At 66.1% G+C, this 22,650-nt stretch overlaps 3 protein-coding genes across 4 annotated transcripts; 1 reads left to right on the top strand and 2 right to left on the bottom strand.

The window, feature by feature from the left end:
* Positions 1-694: 694 nt before the first annotated feature.
* Positions 695-7,854, bottom strand: PLEKHH3 (pleckstrin homology, MyTH4 and FERM domain containing H3). 2 transcript variants are annotated; one of them, XM_051794701.1, is made up of 13 exons: positions 7,621-7,853; positions 5,493-5,548; positions 4,782-4,870; positions 4,442-4,636; positions 4,100-4,257; positions 3,823-3,946; positions 3,357-3,654; positions 3,050-3,257; positions 2,674-2,810; positions 2,442-2,562; positions 1,918-2,367; positions 1,654-1,845; positions 696-1,572 (listed from the first exon to the last, which is right to left on the bottom strand). In XM_051794701.1, the coding sequence occupies exons 1-13, from the start codon at positions 7,771-7,773 to the stop codon at positions 1,390-1,392; spliced, it is 2,364 nt and encodes a 787-aa protein (XP_051650661.1). In that variant the 5' UTR covers positions 7,774-7,853; the 3' UTR covers positions 696-1,389. The 2 variants fall into 2 exon arrangements, with proteins under 2 accessions (XP_051650660.1, XP_051650661.1); XM_051794700.1 differs by having other exon boundaries at positions 695-1,572; positions 1,654-2,367; positions 7,621-7,854.
* Positions 7,855-9,939: 2,085 nt separating this feature from the next.
* Positions 9,940-14,366, bottom strand: CCR10 (C-C motif chemokine receptor 10). Its single transcript, XM_051794727.1, has 3 exons — positions 14,096-14,366; positions 12,024-12,130; positions 9,940-11,022 (listed from the first exon to the last, which is right to left on the bottom strand). Exons 1-3 carry the CDS (start codon positions 14,364-14,366, stop codon positions 9,940-9,942), a joined length of 1,461 nt encoding a protein of 486 aa, XP_051650687.1.
* Positions 14,307-22,608, top strand: CNTNAP1 (contactin associated protein 1). The gene is made up of 24 exons (XM_051794735.1): positions 14,307-14,443; positions 15,556-15,657; positions 15,835-16,028; positions 16,130-16,277; positions 16,477-16,680; positions 16,749-16,933; positions 17,020-17,163; positions 17,498-17,759; positions 17,837-17,986; positions 18,054-18,225; positions 18,314-18,420; positions 18,526-18,645; positions 18,786-18,989; positions 19,068-19,224; positions 19,366-19,493; positions 19,625-19,792; positions 19,871-20,089; positions 20,167-20,406; positions 20,481-20,717; positions 20,887-21,014; positions 21,132-21,225; positions 21,346-21,579; positions 21,702-21,749; positions 21,837-22,608. Exons 1-24 carry the CDS (start codon positions 14,365-14,367, stop codon positions 22,025-22,027), a joined length of 3,915 nt encoding a protein of 1,304 aa, XP_051650695.1. The 5' UTR covers positions 14,307-14,364; the 3' UTR covers positions 22,028-22,608.
* Positions 22,609-22,650: the final 42 nt, after the last annotated feature.

The raw sequence follows: 22,650 nt of genomic DNA, 5'->3' as shown, positions 1-22,650 counted from the left end.
GGGCGGCGCTGGGCGACCGCTGCAGCAGAGCCAGAAATACTGGCAGGACCTGCCAGCACGGCTGACCAGGGCTGGGACCGGCGCCGCCCTGCCTGTGGAGCACGTGGTGCCCGCACGGATGTTCCATGAGGGCGAGGCCCCGTGTAGGAGATCGTGAGGGGCTAGGGGTGCCCTCAGCACTCAGGATCTGAGGCAGGGGCCAGCACTCTTGGGAAGGGCACAGGCTTGGGGCCAGATGATGTCAGGGGACATGGACATGGCAGCTCTGGTCCTGTCCTGTGGGAGTTGGACTGCCAGCTGGGGATGTGGGGCAGTGATGGCGCTGGCCCAAGCCCAGACAGCCCAAGGTGAGAATTAGCATTTTCCTCTTACCCTGTGGGGCACAGAGCAGGAGGCTAAAAATATGGCCATCATAGCAGCACGGGCTCCCACGCCTTTGGCAGCAGCCTCACAGCAGTGCTCGTGGCTGGGGCAGTTCCCCCCGCCTGGGGCAGCCAGTGCCAGGGGCTGCTGGGGAGCTGGAGCTGCCTGTGCTCTTGGTGAAGTGCCAAAGGGCACCCAGCGCTGACCGGAGGGACGGCAGTCCCTGCCCCCAAGGACACTCTGTGCTGCTACTCCCGCCGCCTGTCCCAGGCCCCGCTGCCCTTGCTGCCCCAGGGATCTGACTGTCCTGGCCTCCCACTGTCGACCCAAGCTCCGGGAGAGGAGGCCCAGCCTTTCCTTTGTGCATTTATTTAGAAAAACAAACAACCAACCCCTCCTCCCCAGGACATAACTGACAAACTCTACAGAGGCAACACTGAGGGGCTGAGCCCCAGCTGTACCAGCTGCCACCCCACTGGCCACCCCCACGACACGAGCCCAGCCACAGGGCCACCGCAGAGCCACAGGCCTGGCCACTCGGCCAGGAGGAGCCTGCAGGTCCCCAGGGCGGCTCGGCCAAAAGCCGCCTGCAGCTTTCCAGGAGGGGTGGGTCCAGCGGACGGACAGACAGACAGACAGACAATGGCACAGCACTGCTGCCTGGCACCCTGTGCCCCAGGCAAAGCCCCCGGGGCGCAGGCAGAGCAGTCAGACAGCACAAGTGCTGGAGGTGAAGGCACCAAGGGTACAGGGGACAGGAACAGGCCTGAGGGCAGTGCGGGAGACCACAGTGGGGCGGCCCCGCTGCCCGCCAGGGAAAGTGCTGGGAGATGTGGGGCGCGCAGGCATCTCAAAATAAATTAAGGAAATAACCAGAAAGGCAATGGCAGTGGGGGGAGAAGGAGCCCCTGACCCCCTGCTCCACGGAACAGCTGGAGGCCAGCACAGACCTGCCGCTTGCTGCTGGGCTGGCCACCCTCCCACACCAGCCATCAGAGCACCTGTGTGGCCACGCCGGCCGCCGGGCTAGCTGTGGGAGGAACCCACCGGTGGCCGGTGCTGCCAGGGCCCAGCCCCATGGCAGAGCCCCTGGGGCAGCACAGTGGACTCTGAGGTGGGGGGGCTGGTGGGGGATTCCTGGGGCCGGGGCAGCCGCTGGGCACCTGCAGAGGCGAGGTACGTGTTGAGGAGCTGGGCGATCTCGTCCACCTGCAGGCAGAGGGGTCGTAGTGGGTCACACTGGGGCACCCCCGGCGAGGGGAGAAGGGTGGAGGAATGGCTGCCCCTTACCTGGGAGGTCTCAAAAAGCAGGTCTCGGTCCTCCACAGAGAGGCGAAAGGTGCTGCTGTCGGAGGCACCGAAGGAGGAGATGCGGCCGTAGCAGAAGCTGTCCAAGGGCTCGGGCTCCCCCGGCTTGTAGAGCGAGACAGCCTTGGCCCCGATGCCCAGCCACAGGCGCTGGGGCCCAGCACCTACCGGGCTCTGTGAGGAGAGGGGTGTCAGGGCCACCCACTGCCAGGGCTGCCCCCACGCCCTGCCTGGCCAGGGCCTCACCACATGCAGGTCGACATCGAAGAGTGTGGAGCCAAAGCCAGGCCACTCCCGCACCAGGGCCACGTAGGCAGCCATGGCCTCGGGCCGGCCCATGCCCTGCAGCAGCTTCCACTTCTCCACGATGGCGGCCATGGTGCTGGCCCCCTCCTCACGCAGACGGCCCCGCAGGCGCTGGTCCCGCTCCGCCCGCTGCTTGGCCAGTGCCTGGCCCCAGAGCCCACCGGCCAGCAACCCTGCACGCAGCCGGGCCCCCCGGCACTTGGCAGGGGGCCGGTGGGGTGGGGGTGGCAGGCGGGCGTGCAGCACGTGGGGCGGGAAGAGCTCCTCCAGGCGCGGGAAGGGTGCGTGGGTGGAGAAGTCGCTGTTGAGGCTCTGCAGGCGCAGGGCTGCCAGCGTCTGCAGCGTCTCCTCCGACGTGGGCACGTAGCCCCGCAGCACCATCTCGTGTGCCTGCAAGAGCGCGGGGTGAGCCGGCATGGCACGGCCACCACGGCATAGCCACCCCACTCCAGTGTGGCACTCACCTGCTCGAAGAGAAGGGCGAACTCCAGGCTGTCCCGTGGGACATTGTCCGTGTCCAGGAAGCCGTAGTGTTTGAAGCAGAGCCGGCATGGTGGGTCCTGCTCACGCTGCTCCCCGGCCAGGCTGCAGCAGACATGACCAGCTCCATTAGCTTGTGAAGACACCCCACACAGTCCCCTCCTGCCTGTGGCTCCCTGATCCCTTTCCCCATAGGCAGCAGAGTGGGACATTTACTTTTCAAACCTCGTGAGGACATCAGCCAGCAATGTGGCACTGCCCACCGGCTGCTCCCGCCGCCGGGACTGCTCGTAGAGCGCGAAGAGGTTGGGGCTCTGGGACAGCCCCAGGCGCGACACCAGCTCCTGGGCCACCTGGGCGAGACAAAGGCAACCGACGGTGACCACGTGTCCCTGGCCACGGCGCTCAGGGCTGCAAAAGGACACAAACAGGTCATGGTGGGCAAAGGCAGGCAGCCCCTGGTCCCTCTCCATCATGGCTCAGGTGGGAGAGACCTGCAGGAGCTGCTCACTTCCCATGACACACTGCCCCATCCAGCCCTGAATGCCAAAACATCCCCAGCCCGCTGCCTGGCATGGCTGTGACCCCTCACCTCCTCGGCTGTGGTGTGGGAGCTGATGGCCACGCTGCAGGCAGGCGCCCCGGGGCAGTGAACGGTGCAGATCATGTCCTGCCGCTGCATCAGCATCAGGATCTCCTCCAGGGAAGGCACACACTCCCGCCCCTTTGTCTTTCCCAGTGCCTCCCGGATGAAGCAGGCATACTTGGCCATCTCCGAAGCAGGGAAACGGCTCTCAGTCCTACAAGAAACACCAGGAGGGTCAGGATGGCACTGACCCAAGGGGGTCTGGCAACCTGACAAGCTCTCTGCCTGCAGCTGAGGCACCCCTGGCACTCACTTGTCCAGGTGGAAGTGCAGGAAGCGCAGGACAGGCGGGGAGGGCAGGAAGGTGCAGCTCATGCAGGTGAGGAGTTGCCAGTAGTGCAGGTCGCCCTGCCCGCCCGGCGCCGGCGGCTCCGTGGTCTGCTTCACCAGCTGGCAGTAGATCTCATCCACCAGTGGTGGCAGGTCCAGGCAGGTCTGCAGGACGCCCTGCATCAGCGGCACCGGGTCTCGCTCCGACTCCAGCTGCTGCAGCGAGTTGAAGAGCTTCACAGCCTCATCACGCAGTGTGGTGTAGCTGCGGGGGCCGGGGGCTGCGGGACAGGACAGAGGTTAACAGCCGCCAGCAGCTGGGCACCGTCCTCGCACCTGGGGCCAACCAGGACCCAGCGCCCACCTGCCCTGCACAGCACCCAGCCAGGGATCACTGCCACCAGCCCAGGGTGCTGGATCTGGCTTCGTGCACCCCACCCATCCCTCACCACTTTGGTCCAGGCTGCCGTAAGGGAAGGGCAGCAGGGGAGCGTAGAGAGGGCCGCTGGTGTAGCGCAGGATGGGGTTGCAGCGGTAGATCTGCTCCAGAACCTCGGGGCTGCTGCTGTGCTCCTGGGGGGGCAAAGTGATGGCAGCAGCTGCAGAGGGGTCGCCCGGCTGAGTGCCTGGCACAGACCCCTGCCACCTCCCTGGGGCACATGAGGCCTTGAACACCCATCCTCGTGCTGCCGGCGGCTGCAGGCGTGGGCAGTGCCGCAGGCTCACCTCCACATCACGCATGAGCAGCTGGGTGGGCGTCTGCACGGGCGCCTTGCTGTCAATGACCTTCTGCACGGCACACACCCAGTGCACAGCCTCGTTCAGGTGCTCCGTGTACAGGCGGTAGCAATGCTTCCTGCCAAACACCGTCACGCTCCAGTAGCCTGTGAGGGACAAACCACTCACCCACTGCCCACCAGTGTTGCAAGGACCCCCGGCCAGGCTCAGCACCCTGGGGCTCAGCATAGCCCCTCCTCTGGGTGACAGAGGCCCCTGGGACCGGGAGGGTGACACAGGGCACAAAGGGCCACAAAGACACAGCCCAGCCAAGGGGCACGGGCACCTCACCTGTCTCCTTGTAGAGCTGCTTGTCTGGCCAGAGCACAGAGCAGAGGCTGGTAAGCACAAGGGAGCCCAGCCGCCGGGCCCCCTTCTCGTTGCTGCTGTAGTAGTCCAGGGAGTCAGGCGTCAGCACGAACCAGTACTTCCGAGGACGAATCCAGGGAGTCTTCATGCAGCCCCGCATCTCCCGCTGCAGCCAGCCTGGGAAGGGAGCCCTCAGTCCCCACCACCAGCACCATCCACCCCACCAGCTTTCCAGTGCAGGGCAGGGTCTGCTTGGCACCCGCCCAGCCAGTACCTCTGTCCCTGTGGGATGGGACCAGCCACAGCTGGGGCAGAACCCCACCTTTCACGAGAGCATCAGGGTCATCCTCCACTGGCCCTGGGCCCTTCTCCATGATGAGGCTGCGCATCTCTTCTGCAACAAGCAGGGACCTGGGGACAACACAGGGCTGAGTTCGGGGTGCCCGCGTGTGTCTCCCACAATCCTTGAACAGGAGCTGGCCCAGGGGCTGGGGTGAGCTGGGTCCTGAGGGGCTCTGGGTACCCCAGCCCTGCGGTGGGAACACGGCAGAGTCATCGGGTGCAGATGACCCTGGCTAAAAATAAGCTGTTTGCAGTCGTGGCCCTGCCAAGGAATTCGGAAAATGAACAACCAGGAAGGAATGTTGGCAGTAGCGTCAGTACTGGGAGGACAGGGAGCGAGCAGGCCCTTGTGCCCCGGCCCCCCATCTTCCCCAGCATAGACCGCCCCAGGGCACAGCCTCTGCCAATGGACATGGTCCAGAAGAGCCTCCTGGCACAGGAAGAGTCAGGCACAGCCCCACTGGCTAAGCTTGCGGCAGTCAAGCTATCTGCCATGGCAGAGGAATGGAGACATGCCTGAGGGTGCGCCAGGGATGGGGATGAGCACGGCAGTCCCAGCTCTGCCATCTCTGCTCTGCCTGACAGAGTGACACGGCCTGATGCTCAGCGCACACCAGCACCAGGGCAACCTCCCACAACATGCCAGTCCCCCAGCTCCTGCCCAGTAGACCAGAGGCAGGGGGTCACTCACCGCTCTGAGCCACTGCTGCTACGAGTAGGCTGGCTCAGGCTCACCTCCAGGGATCCCTGGGGAGGAAGAAGATGTCTCAGCCCCATGGTCATCAACTGGTGCTCCCGGCCATCCCCCCATTGACTGTGTGCCTCCTCGCCAACCCAGCTCCAGACCCAGAGGGACAGGCTCGCATCCTGCTGCCATGGGGCAGGGAGCTTCAGTGCCCCCATGGCTGTGGCAGGGGCCAGGGCTGCAGCTGGGGCACCCCGGGGATGTGGGGGCAGCCAGCAGGCGTGCTGGCCGTGTGTCCTCAGCTGACCCGGCCGGCTGAATACCGTGCAGAATTGCACAAGGTCAGTGCTGAGTAATACGCTTACGGCACAAAGTCCCATTGTAATGGGGCTGCTGACTTCCTGCCCGCGGCGGTGGGACGCGGCACTGGGAAGTCCCTGGCCCTGCAGCGGGACAGGGTCGGTTCCTCCTCGCACGGCACAACTTGACATGGACGGTGCCGCTCACGTGATGAGCCTGGCACACGTGCTGGGACATGAGGCAGAGCCCAGGCACTGTCAGGCACCGAGTCGAGCCGGGCACCCTGGCAGAGCGGGGTGCGGGGACACAGCGATGCTGTCCCAGGAGATGAACAGGAGCTCCTGCCAGCTGCAGCCCAATAGGGCAGCCAGAGGCATGACAGGCCAGAGCACGCCACACAACGCCAAGAAAAAGAGACAGATACTAAAAATAGTGACAGGCAGGGGGGAGCTGCCGCAGGTACGGCTGCGCCATGGGGCAGGGCCAGGCACCACTGACCCGTGGCATTAAGGGCACCTGTCACATAGTGCTGGTGCCCGTGCACAGGGCCAGCACCTCAAGCCACTGTCCCGCTGCCGAGACTGGGGAGGGCCCCACATGCTCCTCAGGGCTGTGGGCACGGAGACAGTGCCCAGTTTCTCGTGGGCAGTCCGGAGCAGGCGGCGGTGGCTGTCGGCTCCTTCTCAGGGATATAAATAAACAGGAGAGGAGTCATGGCAGCTCCCACGCTCCCAGGAAGGGGCAGCCAGCACTGTGGGTTTCCAAGGACCCCCTGGCCACGGCAAAGGGCTCCCCAGGGAGCTGGCGTCACCAGCCGCCCACGCCAGCCCGGCCCTCTGGAGCCAGTGTGGCCCTTGGGATGCAGGAAGCCCAAAGACAGCTCCTGCCACAGTCATGCCCTTGGCACTGCCACATGTTCCCAGAGGGCCCTGCTCCAGCCCTGCCACTGTCCCCACTGCCCACCATCCCAAGGGCCTGGCACTGCTAGGGAAGGGGACCTGCTGCCAGGGCCGTGCTGCAGCCCCTGCAACGGCCAGCGGAGAGGAGCGGGACAGGGCTGTCACCACCCACTGTGTCCCTCCCGGGCTGGGATTCGGCCCCGCGGCCCTGGGTGCAGGAGACCGCGCCGGGACGGGCAGGAGGCCCCCCGGGAGCCGGGGTTTCCCCCGCGCTATCAGCCGTCCCACACACAGCCCGGCCGGAGGAAGCGCCGGTTTCCGCCGCTCCGCTTCCTCCAGAGAGGAAGCAGCCGGAGCAGGGAGATCCAGGCCCGCTCCCCGCGCCCGGCACGTGCTCCCGGGACAGCCCCGGCCCGCTCCGGCGGGGCAGTGCGGGGCTCCTCCGCACACCGGCCAGCGACACCGGGCCGGTGTGGGTCTGGCACGGCTCTGGCACGGCAGCCCCGCGGCCCCCGCCCCGAGGAGCGGGCAGCGCGGGCTGGAGCAAGCAGGAGCAGGCAGCGCCCGGCTCAGACTGCACCCCAGCAGCTGATGGGCGCCGGGTCCCGCCGCCGAGGCACTGGCCCCACGCCGAGACCCAGCCGGCAGCGAGCCCCGCAATCTCCGGCCCTGCCCCGTGGGCCCCGGACCTCCCGCGCCCGCCCGGAGGCTGCTCCCGCGCCCGCCCGCACCCGCCGGGACGACTTCCCCCCACATCCCGCGGGACCCCACGGGCGGCGACGGGGACGCGCCAAGGGCACCCCGGGAGGCGGGACCGGCGGGGACAGGACCGGGCGGCGGAGACCGGGCCGGGACCGGAGAGTCGCGCGCCACCGGTCCCGCCGCGGCGCCGGCGCGCCTCTCGATGGCCGTCCCGAAACTGGTGCGGACCCCACCTGGTCTCCCTGGGTGCGGAGCTCGAAGGACGCCTCTTCCTCCTCTTCGGCCTCGCCGTCCGCCTCCCGCTCCGCCTCGCCGTAGTCCCGCCGCAGCAGCGTGAAACCCCGCCGGCAGCACAGCAGCCACCACAGCCCGCCCGGGAACGGCATCGCCCCGCCGGCACCGACGGGACGGCACCGGCACCGGGACGCGACGGGACCAGCCCGCCGCCCGCCCGCCCCGCGCACCGGCCGCCGCCGCCGCCGCCGCCGCCGGGACCGGCCCCGCCGCCGCCCCGGGCGGGCCGGGCCGCGCGTCACCGGCCGCCGCCAATCGCTGCGAGCGGCCCGGGGCGGAGCCAGCGCCCGGAGCGGCGGGGCCGCCGCTGCGTCAGCGGCCGGGCGGGGGGAGTGCGGGGCCGGGGCTCCTGGAGCCACCACCGGCGGGGCGCACCGGGCACCCGCCGCGCCTGGTGGGGCACCGGCACCGGCCACGGGCCCCTGCCCTGCCCCGCGGCACCAGCACCATGTGCCGCCCTGGCTCCTGCGTGCGGCAGTGCTCGCGCCCGTCCCGGGATGGCGGCTCAGCCCGGTGCGGTGCCAAGTGTGTGCCAGCGGGCAGCACCGGGGCTCCGTGCTCGCACCGTGGGCAGGAGGGCACCGTGCCCGGTCAGAGCTGACCTGCCGGCCCTCGTGGCGCCTTTCCACAGAGGAGCTGGCAGAAGGGGCTCGTGGCGGACTCACACCCGGTGCCACAGCGACGCGGCTCAGCTTAGCCCTGGGCCCTCGAGCCTTGGGTGCTGTGGCAGCTCCCGGGCCCTGGCCCTGCTCGCAGAGCCCCAGAAGGGGTTAAGGCTCTGGTTTTGCTACAGCTGTTGGGTCACCGTCGTCCCTGGGAACCCGGGTGCTGGGATGCGCAGGCAGGAAGCGCCGGCTGCCAGTTCACCTCCCACGCAGGGGGCTGAGCCCCGCTGTGGGGCCGGCCACGCAGCCGGGACGGCAACGGGCACTGGGCAGAGCCTGCCAGCCATGGGGACAGCAGAGAACGGGATCGGGACCACTCGAGACCACAGGCTGAGAGGGCAGCAGGGGCTGTGCTGAGAGGGCTGTGCTGTCCGATCTGGCCCTTGCTCCCCACCGGCTGAGGGGAACACCATCACCACGGCTCTGCATCTGCTGAGTCAGCAGTAACCACATTTCTGGCCCAGCAGCAGGTGAAGGTTCCGGGATGCCTTCTTCCAGTCGAGTGCTGGGTTAATGCCAAGCAGAGCAGGGGGTGAGCATGAAGCAGCTACCAGCCCCATGAAGGTGTTTCCCTGCATGCCCAGCTCCGCTGGGACATCCCAGGAGAGGCTGCACCAGAGCCAGGCCTGGTGCTGCTTCCGGCACCCCAGAGCGCTTCTTCAGCCAAGCCCGGAACATGAGGCACCGCACGGCCCCGGTGCTGCCGGCCCGTGGCCATGAGCCGCTAGTCATGTGCCAGCCCGGGGGCATCTGGCCGGGCCAGCTCCAGCGCACCACCCTGGCCCCGGGGAGCCGCCGGGCCGAGATGTGCTGGGGCACGGGAGTTCGTGGGGGGAGTGAGGAGGGGAGAGGTACGTCCCTCTGCCCCCGCCCCAGGAGGGGATTCCAGTCGGACCCAGGGTGGGTTTTTCCGGGGGGTCTCTGCCTCTCCGGCCCTGGGGATGGGCAGAGGGTGAACAGGGGACGGGCAGCGAGCAGGCAGAGGGCGGGCAGCGGGCGGGCAGGAAGAGCGAGGTTCTGCTGCCTCCTGCAGGCATCGCCCGCCAGCGCCGGTGGCCACAGGGCCGCCACCCGGCCCCGAGCTCCTGTCCCGCAAGAGCCCGCAGGGCAGCCCCGGCCCGGACGGAGATGGCGCTCGCCCACCGGGACTCGACTGAGGTTTATTGTGAGAGTGAGAACCAGCTGCCTGCCTGGCCCCGCCGTTGCACTCACCGACTCAGCTCACCGGCACCGCACGGACCCCCAGAGCACCCATGACATTGCATGGCCCCCCCGGAGCACGCGTGATATTAGACAATCCCCCCAGAACACGCGCGATATTGCAGGGTTCCCCGGGAGCACGTGTGACACTGTGGGGACCCCTGTCCCGGCGGGTCACTGGGCACTGAAGGCACTCTCAGGACATGCAGGTGCTGTGGAGCTGCTCTTCCCTCTGTCCACGAGCGTGCAATCACCGTGTGGATTGTCTAGCGCTGCCTGTGCCAGGCTGCTCGCCGGGGCAAGCCCATGTATGGGCAGGGCTCTCCCCGGGGAGTCACGGAGGGGCCGAGCCCCGGGGCGCTGGCTCCTGCCGTGGCTGGAGGCACGGTGCCCCTACACCACATCCAGGTATGTGGAGAGCGATGTCCGCCGGCGGGGACTGGGACAGCCGGGACAGCGCGGCTCGAGGGGCCCCACGCAGCCGGCATCGCTGGCGAGCAGCCACAGCTCCCGACGGAAGCGCTGGCCCAGGAAGGCGTAGAGCAGCGGGTTAAGGCAGCAGCGCAGGTATGCCAGCCCACCCGTGACCAGCAGCGCCAAGTCCTTGCGGCGGCTTTGGGCGCAGCTCACCTCCCAGCTGGCCAGCAGCTCGGCCGCGTCCAGCAGCACCATCAGGCTGTGGGGTAGCTGCAGGGCCACGAACACCAGCACGAGGGCCAGCAGCACTCGCAGTGCCCGGTGGGGCTGGGCACCACGGGCCGCCAGCAGCGTCCGTGCCACAGCCGTGTAGCAGCTCGCCATCACCAGGAAGGGCACCACGAATCCAAGCACCACCTGCACCAGGTTGGTGGCCCCCCGGGCCACCCGTGAGACCACATGGGGGAAGACGACTCGGCAGAGCCGGAGGTCCTGGTGTTGCTCTGCCTGGCTGTAGATGAACTGGGGCAGTGCCAGCAGCGTGGCCAGCAGCCAGGCCAGCCCCGCTGTCAGCCAGCCGTGGCAGCGAGCCCTTGGACGCAGGCGGCAGGCGGCCGGGACCTGCACGATGACCACATAGCGGTCCACACTGATGCAGGTGAGGAAGAGGAAGCCGCTGTAGAAATTGAGGGCGTAGAGACCCTGCAGTGCCTTGCAGGCGGCCGTACCTGGGGACCAGCCCTGCAGCGTGTCAGTGATGGCAAAGGGCAGAGTCAGGAGCAGCAGGAGGTCAGACAGGGCGAGGTGCAGGAGGCAGACGTCAGTGACGCTGTGTGCCCGGCGGTAGCGGGTGTGTGTGAGCAGCACCAGCCCATTCCCCACCGTTCCCAGCAGTGAGAGCAGCAGGTAGACGACAGGCTGGAAGGTGCGGGCAAAGCCCTGAACTGCCTGCTTCTCGCAGAGCTCGGGCAGCATGCCAGCCTCCCCCGAGTACTCGTCCTCCCAGGAGTAGAACTCGGTGGTGGCCATCAGCTCCGTTGAGATGGGGCTGGGGGTTGCCTGCACAGAAGGAGACTGAATGAGGAGGGCTCGGTGGTGGCAGCCCGGCCACAGGGTGCAGCACCACACCCAGGGAGGGCAACTCTTCTCCGCCCAGCCCCACCGCGGGGAGCCTGGGCGTGCCACAGCCCCCAGTCCCCAGCCCCACGTGCAGGGTGGTTTGTCTCACACCCACCCCGCAGCAGTGGGAGGTTCACCATGCTCAGTCATTGCAAGAGCAACCGCACGCTTCCCGAGCAGCTGCCTGCGATGCAGAGCTGGTGAAGGGACGTGACCCTGGCTACGACGTCCCCAGCACAGCACCACGTCCCACAGACTAACCCTGCACCTGCCTGGGGAGCTGCTCCAGCATCCCCTGGGGATCAGCACCCAGCCTACAGCCCTGGCTGCCCTGGGCAGTCAGGTCTTGGGGCTCCACACCAGCATCCCTGGGTGGCCAAACCACCCACCCACCCATGCACCACCCTGGGGATCCCAGTGCAGACACAGCCCCACACTCCCTGGCCCTGGCCCCAGATAGGGAGGTCCCAGGGCATCCCACTGCCTCGCACATGTTGCAGGCAGTTGCGCACGGAGCTGCTCAGCCCTGCTCTGGGGCAGTGGGACAGCACTGCAGCCTGGCACTGAACAGCTGGGACCCCTCTGCCATGGATGTCAGGGTCCGACACAACTCTGACTCAGAGCAGTCTCCCAACAGCAATTTCACTCTGGCCCATGTCAGCAAGTCCAGGCAGTTGGGCCGGAGCCCCCCCACCTGCTCTGGGGCCACAGGTAGGATCTGAATGCAGTGTCAGGGAAGGTTAACTCTCCAGCAGCTCTCCTAGCTCCTTCCCTGCTCTGGGCCCCAGGGAACCGGAACACCAGGTACTGCCCGGATTCCATAGAGTTTTGCCTTTCAGCCCAAACCCACAGGGTTCACAAGAAAACTATCTAAAAAACATAAGAAAAGACAGTGAGGGGGTTCCTGCCCCCAGCAAACCCCTCACCCCACAGCCTCTCACCTGTTTCTGCATTGCACAGCAGGACCTTTCCCGTGTTCGGTGGGTCTGGAGCTGTTGATGTCTCAGCGCTCTGTAACCTGTGGTTTGACCACGTGCCTCTTCTGATACTGAAAACAGTGCAGAGCACAGACCCAGCCCCATGGAGGAAGGTGAGGTGGCTCCCCTCCAGAGCCTGTCCTGAATAATTTATTTTGTGCATCTTTTACATCTGCATGCTGGGGACAGAAATAGCAGCTCCACTCAGTCCCTGTCATGCAGGACTGTGGGCCAAGCCTGGGAGCACCCAGCCAGGGGAACAGCGAGTGGCCAAGGGTACACAGCATGTGCAGGAGACCCCAGCCCACCCTGGGGCTGTTGGTGGCTCCTCTGCAGGTCTGGAGGGGAGGCTAGAGGGAATAGGGCCAAGAAATGAAGTGTATGCTGCTGTGGGCTGGCACTTAGCTGGGCATAGGAAGGATGCTGCTCAAGTGGGATCAGCAGAGCCATGTCTGGTCCAGGATCATCTCATCCTGATGGAAACATGGTGGTTCCAGGAGCTGGGGTGGCTGCTAGTGCAGGCTGTACCTCCCACCCAGAGGTCCCAGCCTGGCCCTGCACTCTGCATCCCTGCAACCCCAGGCCCCTGTGCCCCTGCACCCCTGTGGCTCTGGGCAGGCATGTTGCTGGTTGTTGACAACAAAATTCCCAGCTCCTCATTAAGAAGCAGATTAGTTCCTGTGGGGCAGAGGCCCCACTTTCCTCTTCCCAGGGGGGAGCAAATTGATCCCCAGCTTTAACAGGCTCCCAGCCATTTGCCACAGTAATCCCTCAATCCCCCTTTCTCCCCCGCTACATCAGTCTTTGCTGCGGCTTATCCCAGCTCTGCCCTCGGCCCTCCTGCTGCCTCCAGACGGGTGTGGGGTCCCAGGCACTAGCTATGGGGCTGTGCAGCTGTGGAGCTGCTGTGCCCTGGCTGGAGAGTGACTGGGCAGAGGCCTCCAGTCCCTGGGGGTTCCCCAGACCTCTTTGCTGGAGGGTCATTTCCCCTCTTTCTGCAGTGCAGGGATGTGGCTGCAGACCTCTGCCCAGTGCTGGCTCAGGGGTTGCCATCCTACACCCTGCATCCTGGGGGAAGGGGAGAGAGGAGAGTCCCGGGGCCAATGCTGGCCCTACAGCACATCAGGGACTCCGCATGTCCCCACTGGGGCTGTCACAGACCTGACACACACAGACCTCTCCCACAAGGAGAGGACCTGGGGGCTGTGGCCAGAGCAGGTAGCACCCTGGGGTGTCAGGATAAGGTCAGGTGGGCTGTGCCTTTCCTGGGGATGGACCCGAAAGCACTGCTGGGGTCTGAGGGACAGGAGGGCAGGTGCCAGTGACCCTGGCACATGGTTCCAGCTCCCGGTAGCAGAACTCTCGGTGCACCACTGGCTGTCCCACATCATCCCCACCACACCTGGGGCTTTCTGTTCCCTCTTTCACTCCCCAGCCCAGGTCTCGACTCTGCCTGGGCAGGAAGGAGCCCCAGCACTGGGTACCCACAGGTCATGGCTGTGCTGCCCTGCTGAGAGCCAGTGGTGTGGAGCTGCCCTGCTGAGCTCCTGCCCAGTGCCCAGAGCCAGCATGGACCCAGCAGCTGCTGGGGCATCCCCATCCCTCAGAGCTGCTTAGGGCTCCTGGGAGAGTGGGTCTCCTGCTCCTGAGGGGCCAGGGGACACGGGGCACAGAGGGTTTGTAGGTGTATGTAGGGCAGGCAGTCGCCAGCCCCCCCGGCCCCTCTGTGGGCATCTGGGGATTGTTTGGGAGCAGACACGGGCTAAATCCCTTCTTCTGCACCACTGGAGAGAGCAGCGACCGGGAGACCTGAAGGCCTTAATCTGTGGCTTGATTACAAACCGCCGCCACATCTGCTGCGGGGGGGGCTGCGGGCACCGCTCCGACCCCCCCTTCCAGACCGGGGCTGCAAGGGAATAAGGGCTGGGGGGGCTCGGGGCTCGACAAGGGCCAGGTGCTGCAGAGGAACCTCCCGGGGATGCCAGAGGAGTTCCTGCACGGCCTCGCTATGCCCGTGCATCCCCCCGCGAGCCCACCGAGGCCGCGAGCCGCGTCCCGGTGCGGCCCGAGGCAGCCGGCACCCCGCGGGGCCGAGGACCGGAGGAACCGGGCGGCCGGCTGGAGCATTGCTCCGGGGTGCGGCGAGGGGGGCCGGGGCTCTGCGCTGCGCCAAGCCCGGCCCCCGCACCCCCCCGGCCCGGTCCCGGCCTCCCCCCCCGCCCCATGGGCGGAGCCGCCGGCCCCGCTCCGCCGTGCGGCTGCAGCACCGGGAGCGGCGGCGTCGAGGGCGCTCGGGGCGCTCAGCATGGGCGCCCGCCGCCTCCTCGGGCTCCTGCTCGCCGCCTGCGTCGGCTTCCTGCGCACCGGCCCCGGCTGCCTGGCACGTAAGTGGAGCCGCAGTCCCGGGAGCGGCCGCTCCGCACTGCGGGACCGCGCCTGCCACCCCGGCCCCGCATCCCTGAGCCGCCCCCGCAACCCCGCTCTCACGACCATCCCCCGTTCTCCCCCGGGCATCCCTCGGTTTCCCCTACTGCCCCGGTCCGCATCGTCCTCAAGGTCACCTCCGGACACGGGCGTCCGGGTTCTCCCCCTCCCCGCCCCGCCCGGGGCGGCCCCAGCAGCCCCGCCACCGCCGGCGGAACCGCGCCCGCCCGCAGCCTCCGGGGACCGGGGGAGCCGGGATGCCCCGAGGATCCGGGATGCCCGGGGATGCCGAGGCGAGCGGGGGCGCCCCGCCGGACCTGCCGGGCTCCGCCAGCACGTCGGCCAGCGCCGCCGCCCGCCGGGCCGACCCCGCCGCGGGGCTGAACCGGGCCGGGCCCGGTACCGGGGCTTAGGGCATCTGCTCCGGCACGGGGATCGGCAAGGTCCTGGCCGCACTGGACAGTTCCCTGCGGCCCCCGGAGACGGGACCCTTGGCCCCTTTCCCCAGGGTCGGGGCGAAAAGGGATGGAGGTGGGGGGCTGTGGGATGGGGGGCGGTGGACCGGGGGGCGGTGGAGCACAAGCCTTGCAGTGAGAGCTGGGGGTACTCGTGGACTCCCCGGGCTTCGTCCGACACGGCCGGGGGAACCCTGTGAGAGGGGTTCGGGACTCCGACCCCGTCAGAGCGTCTTTTGCCGGTGCCGCGAGGGTTTGCACGGGACCCCCTGGGCTCCCACGAGGGACTGTGACCCGACAGGGCGGGGCAGGGCGGGACGGGGGGTCCCGTCGCCCACGTCAGTGCAGAGGCGGCTGGTGCGGGCGCCGGGGCCCGCAGAGGTGTGTCAGCTCCGCTGCAGTGGGAGGGGAGAGCGGAGCGGGCCCGCCGCGCCGCCGGCCCGAGGGGGCCGCGGGGTCCCCAAAGCCCTCAGAGGCAGCAGGGTCCTCAGAGCCCACAGAGTCTGCAGGGGTCCCCAGAGCCCTCAGAGTCTGCAGGGCCGGGTCGGGAGAGCTTCCATAGGGGCACTGCCCAGCTCAGTGCCCCGAGCACGCCCCCAGCCCCACTCTCCCCACAGGACCATGCTACGATGAGCTCGTCGCTCCCCTTTACTCCTACTCCATCGGTGCCTCCTCCAGATACAACATCTTCTACTCGCCCAGCTTTGCCCGGCTGCACAGTGAGTCCCCCTGCAGGATCGGGACGCAGGTTGGGCGGGGCACGTGGGCCGGGAGGGTCCTCGGCGAGGGCTGAGGAATCCAGTCGGATACTGGGGTGGGGCCGAGCAAGAAGCCCCCGCTCAGCTGGGAGCCACTGGGTGCAGGGCTGTGGGATCAGCTGAGCAGCTCCCCCACAGGCACCAGCGGCTGGTCCCCCGATCCCCGGGACAAGCAGCCCTGGCTCCAGATCGACCTGATGCAAAAGCACCGGATCAACGCGGTGGCCACGCAGGGAACCTTCAACACCTATGACTGGCTGACACGCTACATCGTGCTCTACGGAGACCACCCCACCAGCTGGAAACCCTTCTTCCAGCAGGGCAGCAACTGGGTAGGGGGGAGTCCTGAGGTCCCTGTGGGAGGGGGTCCTGTGAGGGGGGTAGAAACCCCTAGCCTGGAGCAAGGTGTTTGACAGTGACCCTTGATCCCCAGACGTTCTTTGGGAATGTGAACGAGAGTGGGGTGGTGCGGCATGACCTGCACTACCCCATCCTTGCACGCTACATCCGCATCATCCCAGTGGCATGGAATCCACGTGGGAAGATCGGGCTGCGCCTGGGCCTCTACGGCTGCCCCTACCGTGAGTACCTGGCCAGGGGCTCCAGCAGCCCTGTGCAGCAGAACCTTGGCTCTAGCACTGTGGAAAACACTCTCAGAGGGGATTGCGCCCAAATGGTCTGCAGCCATGGCATAGACCACAGCAGAAGGGAGTGTTCCCCGTGCCAGGGCACCTGCTGCTGCAGGCAGTGACATGGCTGGGGCTGCTCTGCTCTCCCCAGGGTCCCACGTGCTCTACTTTGATGGGGATGATGCCATCTCCTACCGTTTCCGGGCTAAGAGGGTCAGCACCTTTGAGGATGACATCTCCTTCAACTTCAAAACGCTGGAGCAGGACGGGGTGCTGATGCATGGAGAGGGCTCACAGGGTGACTACATCACGGTGGAGCTCAAACAGGCTCAGCTCCTCCTGCACATCAGCTTAGGTGAGCCAGGGCCAGGGGGCTGAGGACATGGGGCCAGAGGGCTGCCGGCTGACGCTGCCCCTCCCCAGGCAGCAGCCCACTGCACGCCAGTGAGGGCCACACAACAGTGGCGGTGGGCAGCCTCCTGGATGACCAGCACTGGCACTCACTGCACATTGAGCGCCTCGGCCACTACGTCAACCTGACGCTGGACGGGGAGGTCAAGCGCTTCCGCTGCCGTGGCACCTTCAACCAGCTTGACCTCGAAACTGAGGTGGGTGCAGCAGGCGGGGGACTGCCAGGGTGCTGACTGGTGGTGTCCCCCCAGAGAAGGACTGACCCTCTCCCTCTGCCTCCCAGATCTTCTTTGGGGGGGTGATTGACCAGGACAAGCAGCACCTCACTTACCGGCAAAACTTCCGGGGCTGCGTGGAGAACATCATCTTCAATGGGGTCAACATCGCTGAGCTGGCCCGGCACCGGAGACCCAACATCCGCTTCGAGGTCCAGGCCGGGGGGTGCCCCTTCTCTGGGGGTCCTGTCCCTGCTGTGGGAGGATCCTTTTCCTGAATGTCCTTAGCCATATCAGCGGGTGACCCCTTGCCTGGGGACAGGCTCCCTGCCCGCTGTGGGGTGGTGCGGGGCTGGGCAGCAGCCGTGCTCAGCCAAGCGGCACCACATTGACCATGCAAGGTTATCCCTGGCCTGGGGTGCCTGCCTGGTTCTACCAGGCATTGGGATCGATTGGGCATGATTGGGGCCAGGATTGTGGGGATGGGAGGGGCCTCCCTGCCATGGGAACATCCCCTTCCTCACCTCATCCCGTGGTTGTCCCCAGGGCAGCGTGGGCCACTACTGCCAGGACCAGCTGAACACCCCCATCACCTTTGCCGGCATCAACAATTACGTGCGGGTGCCAGGGATCCCACGGAGGAACCGCCTGGCCGTCAGCTTCCGCTTCCGCTCCTGGGACACCACTGGGCTCCTGCTCTACACCAACTTCTCTGATGGCCTGGGCTCTCTTGAGATGGTGCTGAGTGAGGGGCAGGTCAATGTCTCCATTGTCCAGCCCGGCAAGAAGAAGCTGGAGTTTGCCGCAGGTGGGCTGGGGAGCCAACGTGGGGAGTGGGGCCAGTGTGGCAGCGGAGCCTCCCCACACACCCTCCTGTCCCCACAGGGTATCGCCTGAATGACGGCTTCTGGCACTCAGTGCACCTGGTGGCACGGGAAGGCTCAGCTGTTGTGACCATTGATGATGATGATGGTGCTGAGTTTCGGGTGGCACACCCATTCCAGCTCCGTACTGGCGGCCAATACTTCTTTGGAGGTGGGCAGTGGGGCAGAGGCAAGGGTGACATGTGCCTAGGGGCTGCTCACCCTGCTCTGTCTTGCAGGCTGCCCCAAGCCAGCCTCAGTCACCGGCTGCAGGTCGAACCAGACAGCCTTCCATGGCTGCCTGCAGATGCTGAATGTGGACTTGCAGCCCGTGGATGTGGAGCTGCTGGTGCATCAGCGGCTGGCGCAGTACCACAATGTGTTCTTCAACGTCTGCGGCATCACAGACAGGTATCAACTGGTACAGGGGTGCTGCCTGGGAGTGAGGGGCACTGGGGGGCTGTGCTGGTGCTGGGACAGGAGCCCTCTGCACCCTCAGGTGCACCCCCAACCTGTGTGAGCATGACAGCCGCTGCATCCAGTCCTGGGATGACTTCATGTGCATCTGCAACCTGACGGGGTACAAGGGGGAGACCTGTCACAAATGTGAGCCTGGAGACTTGTGGGTCAGGGACAGTAAGGGCACTTGTGGCCCCTCCCTCTGCCTAGTGTCCCCCTCACACTGACCCCCACCTCATTCTTCTCTTTCAGCCCTTTACAAAGAATCATGTGATGCTTACCGGGTCAGCGGGAAAACCTCGGGCAACTACACCATCGACCCGGATGGCAGCGGGCCACTCAAACCCTTCATGGTGTACTGTGACATCCGAGGTGGGGGCAGCAGGAGGCCAGGGGGTCCCTCTGTCCAGTGCCCCTGGGGAGCAGCCCTGCCTGTGTATTGGGGCTGGAGCAGGATAGAGGTAGTGAGGGTGTCCTGGGGGTCCAGTCCTAAAAGCTCCCTGTCAGTGCAGTGGACCGAGCATGGACCATCATCCATCACAACCGCCACTACGCCACACGGGTGACGGGCTCCAGTGTGGACCAGCTCTACCTGGGGGCTGTAGAGTACTGGAATGCCTCCTGGGCTGAGGTCTCAGCACTGGCCAATGCCTCTGAGTACTGCGAGCAGCGCATCGAGTTCCACTGCTACAACTCTCGCCTGCTCAACACTCCCTGTGAGTGCTGGGGGGACTGGGGCTGCACTGCAGGGCTGTGCTCTGGGACAGTGTCTTCACCCTCCCCTGTGCTTGCAGCTGGGCTGCCCTTCAGCTTCTGGATGGGCCGGAATGATGAACGGCACTACTACTGGGGTGGCTCACGGCCGGGCATCCAGCGCTGTGCCTGCGGGCTGGACAAGAACTGTGCCGACCCCCAGTACTTCTGCAACTGCGATGCCGACCATGCACTGTGGTGAGTGGTGGGGTCTGCAGGACAGAGGCTGAGGGGCGGGGGCTGCAGGCATGGGGGCCCTCAGATGGGGGTAATAGGGGTGCAGGCTGGCAAAGGGACAGAAGCCCCTCACGGCCACTCTGATGCACGCACCATTTGCAGGAGGACAGACAAAGGTCTGCTGACCTTTGTGGACCACTTGCCTGTCACCCAGGTTGTGGTTGGAGACACCAACCGCACTGGCTCTGAAGCCCAGTTCCTGCTGGGGCCCCTGCGATGCTACGGAGACCGTGAGTGACCAGCCCCATGGAAGGTCCCCTGCCTGCAGAGTGCCTACACCCACAGGGGTCCCACACCTGCGAGGTCCCCCACACAGGGAGGGTCCTTGCTCATCCCTCACTGCCCCTCCTACTCCCCACAGGCAACACCTGGAACACCGTCTCCTTCAACAGGGGTGCAGCCCTGATCTTCCCCACCTTCCAGGCCAATCACAGCCTTGACATCTCCTTCTACTTCAAGACTACTGCCCTATCTGGAGTCTTCCTGGAGAACCCTGGCACCAGAAACTACATCCGCATTGAGCTCAACAGTACGGGGGGCAGGGGGGGCAGGGCTGAGGGGGGCGGCAGGGCTGGGGGGTGCTCCTCACAACACCACATCCTTGCAGCCACCAGGGATGTGGTGTTTATCTATGACATTGGGAACGGGGATGAGAACCTGACGGTGCGGTCAGTGGTGCCCTGGAACGATGATGAGTGGCACCAGGTGAAGGCTGAGCTCAACGTCAAGCTGGCACGGCTGCGGGTGGACAAGCTGCCCTGGGTGGTCCGGCCGGCCCCCCCGCAGAGCTTCGTCCGCCTGGAGTTTGACAGGCCCCTCTATGTCGGTGAGAGCCCCTGGCTGTGGCCCCACACCCCCAGGTCCCTGCGTGCCACAGGGTACTGAGCCTCGGCCCCACTGCAGGTGCAGCGGAGCACAAGATGCGCCCATTCCTGGGGTGCCTGCGGGGGCTGCGGATGAACGGGGTGACGCTCAACCTGGAGGGCAAGGCCAACGAGACGGAGGGTGTGCGGGTCAACTGCACCGGCTACTGCCAGGACCCGCCGGTGCCCTGCCAGAACAGCGGGCTCTGTGTTGAGCGCTACAGCCACTACAGCTGCAACTGCAGCATCTCCGCCTTCACCGGGCCCTTCTGCAACCACGGTGAGGGCTGCGCTCCGCGGGGTGAGAGGGGCTGAGGAGCCGACGCTTCCCTCACCCCGTGGGCTCCCCCGCAGACATCGGCGGGTACTTTGAGGAGGGCACCTGGGTGCGGTACAACATCCTGCCCGTGTCTCTGTACGCCGCCCGCGAGTTCGCCAGCATCATCAGCAGCCCCTGGCAGCCCCTGCCTGGCTACAACCTCACCAGCGAGGAGGTCAGCTTCAGCTTCAGCACCACCTCAGCGCCCGCTGTGCTGCTCTATGTCAGCACCTTTGTAAAGGACTATATGGCCGTGCTCATCAAGGATGATGGTGAGGGCAGGGCTCCCTGTCCTGGGGCTCACACAGAGCCTGAGGGGACCCCCCCCCCAAGTTCTGGGGCTGCACGGGACCCTCCTCTCTGTGGATGCTACTCCCCAGACTGGGGAGTAGACTGTCCACTGAGAGCTCTGGCCCTGCTGATGGCCTCCACTGCCCGCAGGGAGCCTGCAGCTACGCTACCAGCTGGGTACCAGCCCCTATGTTTTCGCCCTCACCACCAAGCCAGTGACAGATGGGAGGCCCCACCATGTCAACATCACCCGCCTGCAACGCACATTGTATACCCAGGTACAGGCCAGGGCACCCTCCCCGCAGGGCCTGGGGGCTTTGGGGCTGCAGGTCAGGCTGAGAGGGGTATAGGTGGGGTGGCTTCATGGGCGCTGACACTGGGCACCTGCCTCCCAGGTGGACTATCTCCCTGTCATGGAGCAACAGTTCTCCCTGTTTGTGGACAGCAAGCTGGACTCTCCCAAAAACCTCTACCTGGGGCGTGTGATGGGTGAGCTGGGTCCAGCCCTTGGCCACCCCTTTCCCATGCTGGAGTCTCCAGGGTCTCCTCTGCCCAGCATGGCCCTTGCTCTCCAGGAGGGATGAGCTATCTCCTTCTGTACTCCCACAGAAACCGGTGTGATTGACCCTGAGATCCAGCGCTACAACACACCTGGCTTCTCAGGCTGCCTCTCAGGGGTGAAGTTCAACACCCTCGTGCCCCTCAAAACCATCTTCCACCCCACCAGTGCCCTGCGACCCTACAGCATTCGGGGGGAGCTGGTGGAGTCAAGCTGTGCCTCAATGCTCCCCCTTACCACCATACTCATCCCTCCTGAGATGGACCCCTGGTACATGGGCATAGGTAGGTGCTGTGGTGAGACCCTGGCTTGAACAGAGCCCCTGACAAGCACCAGCTGCAGAGGGGAAGCTCCAGCACAAGACCTCGCTGCAGCCCACTCTCAGCTACCCACTCTATCTCTGCAGAGTTCCCCCATGTGCATGATGACGGCTGGATTGGGATCATCATTGGGTGTAAGTGAAGCCCCTGGATGGTGTCTCATGCTCTGCCCTGGCCCTGCACCTCCTTCCCAGATCCTCACTGCTGCCTCTCCCCCACAGTTGTGATCTTCCTGCTTCTGCTGTTGGGGGGGCTGCTGGCACTGCTGTACTTCTACCACCACCGCTACAAGGGCTCCTACCACACCAACGAACCCAAGGCCATCCAGGACTACGGCAGCGCTACCAAACCAGCGTCGGCACGCAAGGACCAGAACTTGCCCCAGATCCTGGAGGAGGCGAGAGGGGAATAGCAGGGGCTGGGGGTGGGACAGGCTCACAGCCCCCACATCCCCAAGACCTGCCCGGGGATGAGCGAGCGTCGCGGGACCAAAGGGCCGAGCACACCTGAACTGCCAACATCCTCCTCTGGACGGCCCAGACCGCACCGACCACCATCTCCTCCCCGTGGCCACCACCGACCGGCCCCGGATCACGGCTGTGACCTGCCGAGCCCCAACCCCACTCGCCCTGGGCACGGCGGCAGCCCCCTCGCCGGAGGCAGGCTGCTGCCCCCGCAGCTGCCAAATCCCGCCTGGCCTCCCGTGGGGAGCCCCGGGCCCGGCCCCCACCCTCCCTGTGGCCGGGGGCACCCGGCTGCTGCCACCCGTTAGCGCTGCCCGCATAGATGACCCGCTGCTTTGCTCGCTTCGCCAGCGCCACGCAGAGCCACGAGCACTGCCCCGCACAGCCGGGGCGCCGAGCAATACCTTGCGCCGGCGCCGCGCATGCCGCCGCTGCACCTTGCTGAGATGCTGCTTTCGTAAGATCAGGTACAGATCCTTTCTACCATTTTTGTTGCTGGATATTCTACTACACTCTGGGTTTTTTTATTCTATCGGTTTGTATAAAAAAACCAAACGGAAGCTCCCGCGGG

This window comes from Manacus candei, unplaced genomic scaffold (assembly GCF_025592945.1).
Source record: "Manacus candei isolate 608988 ecotype Guabito, Panama unplaced genomic scaffold, ASM2559294v1 h1tg000040l, whole genome shotgun sequence".
NCBI lineage: Eukaryota > Metazoa > Chordata > Aves > Passeriformes > Pipridae > Manacus > Manacus candei.
The sequence above is the reverse complement of the archived record's forward strand: the minus strand, read 5'-3'. Positions and strand labels throughout refer to the sequence as shown.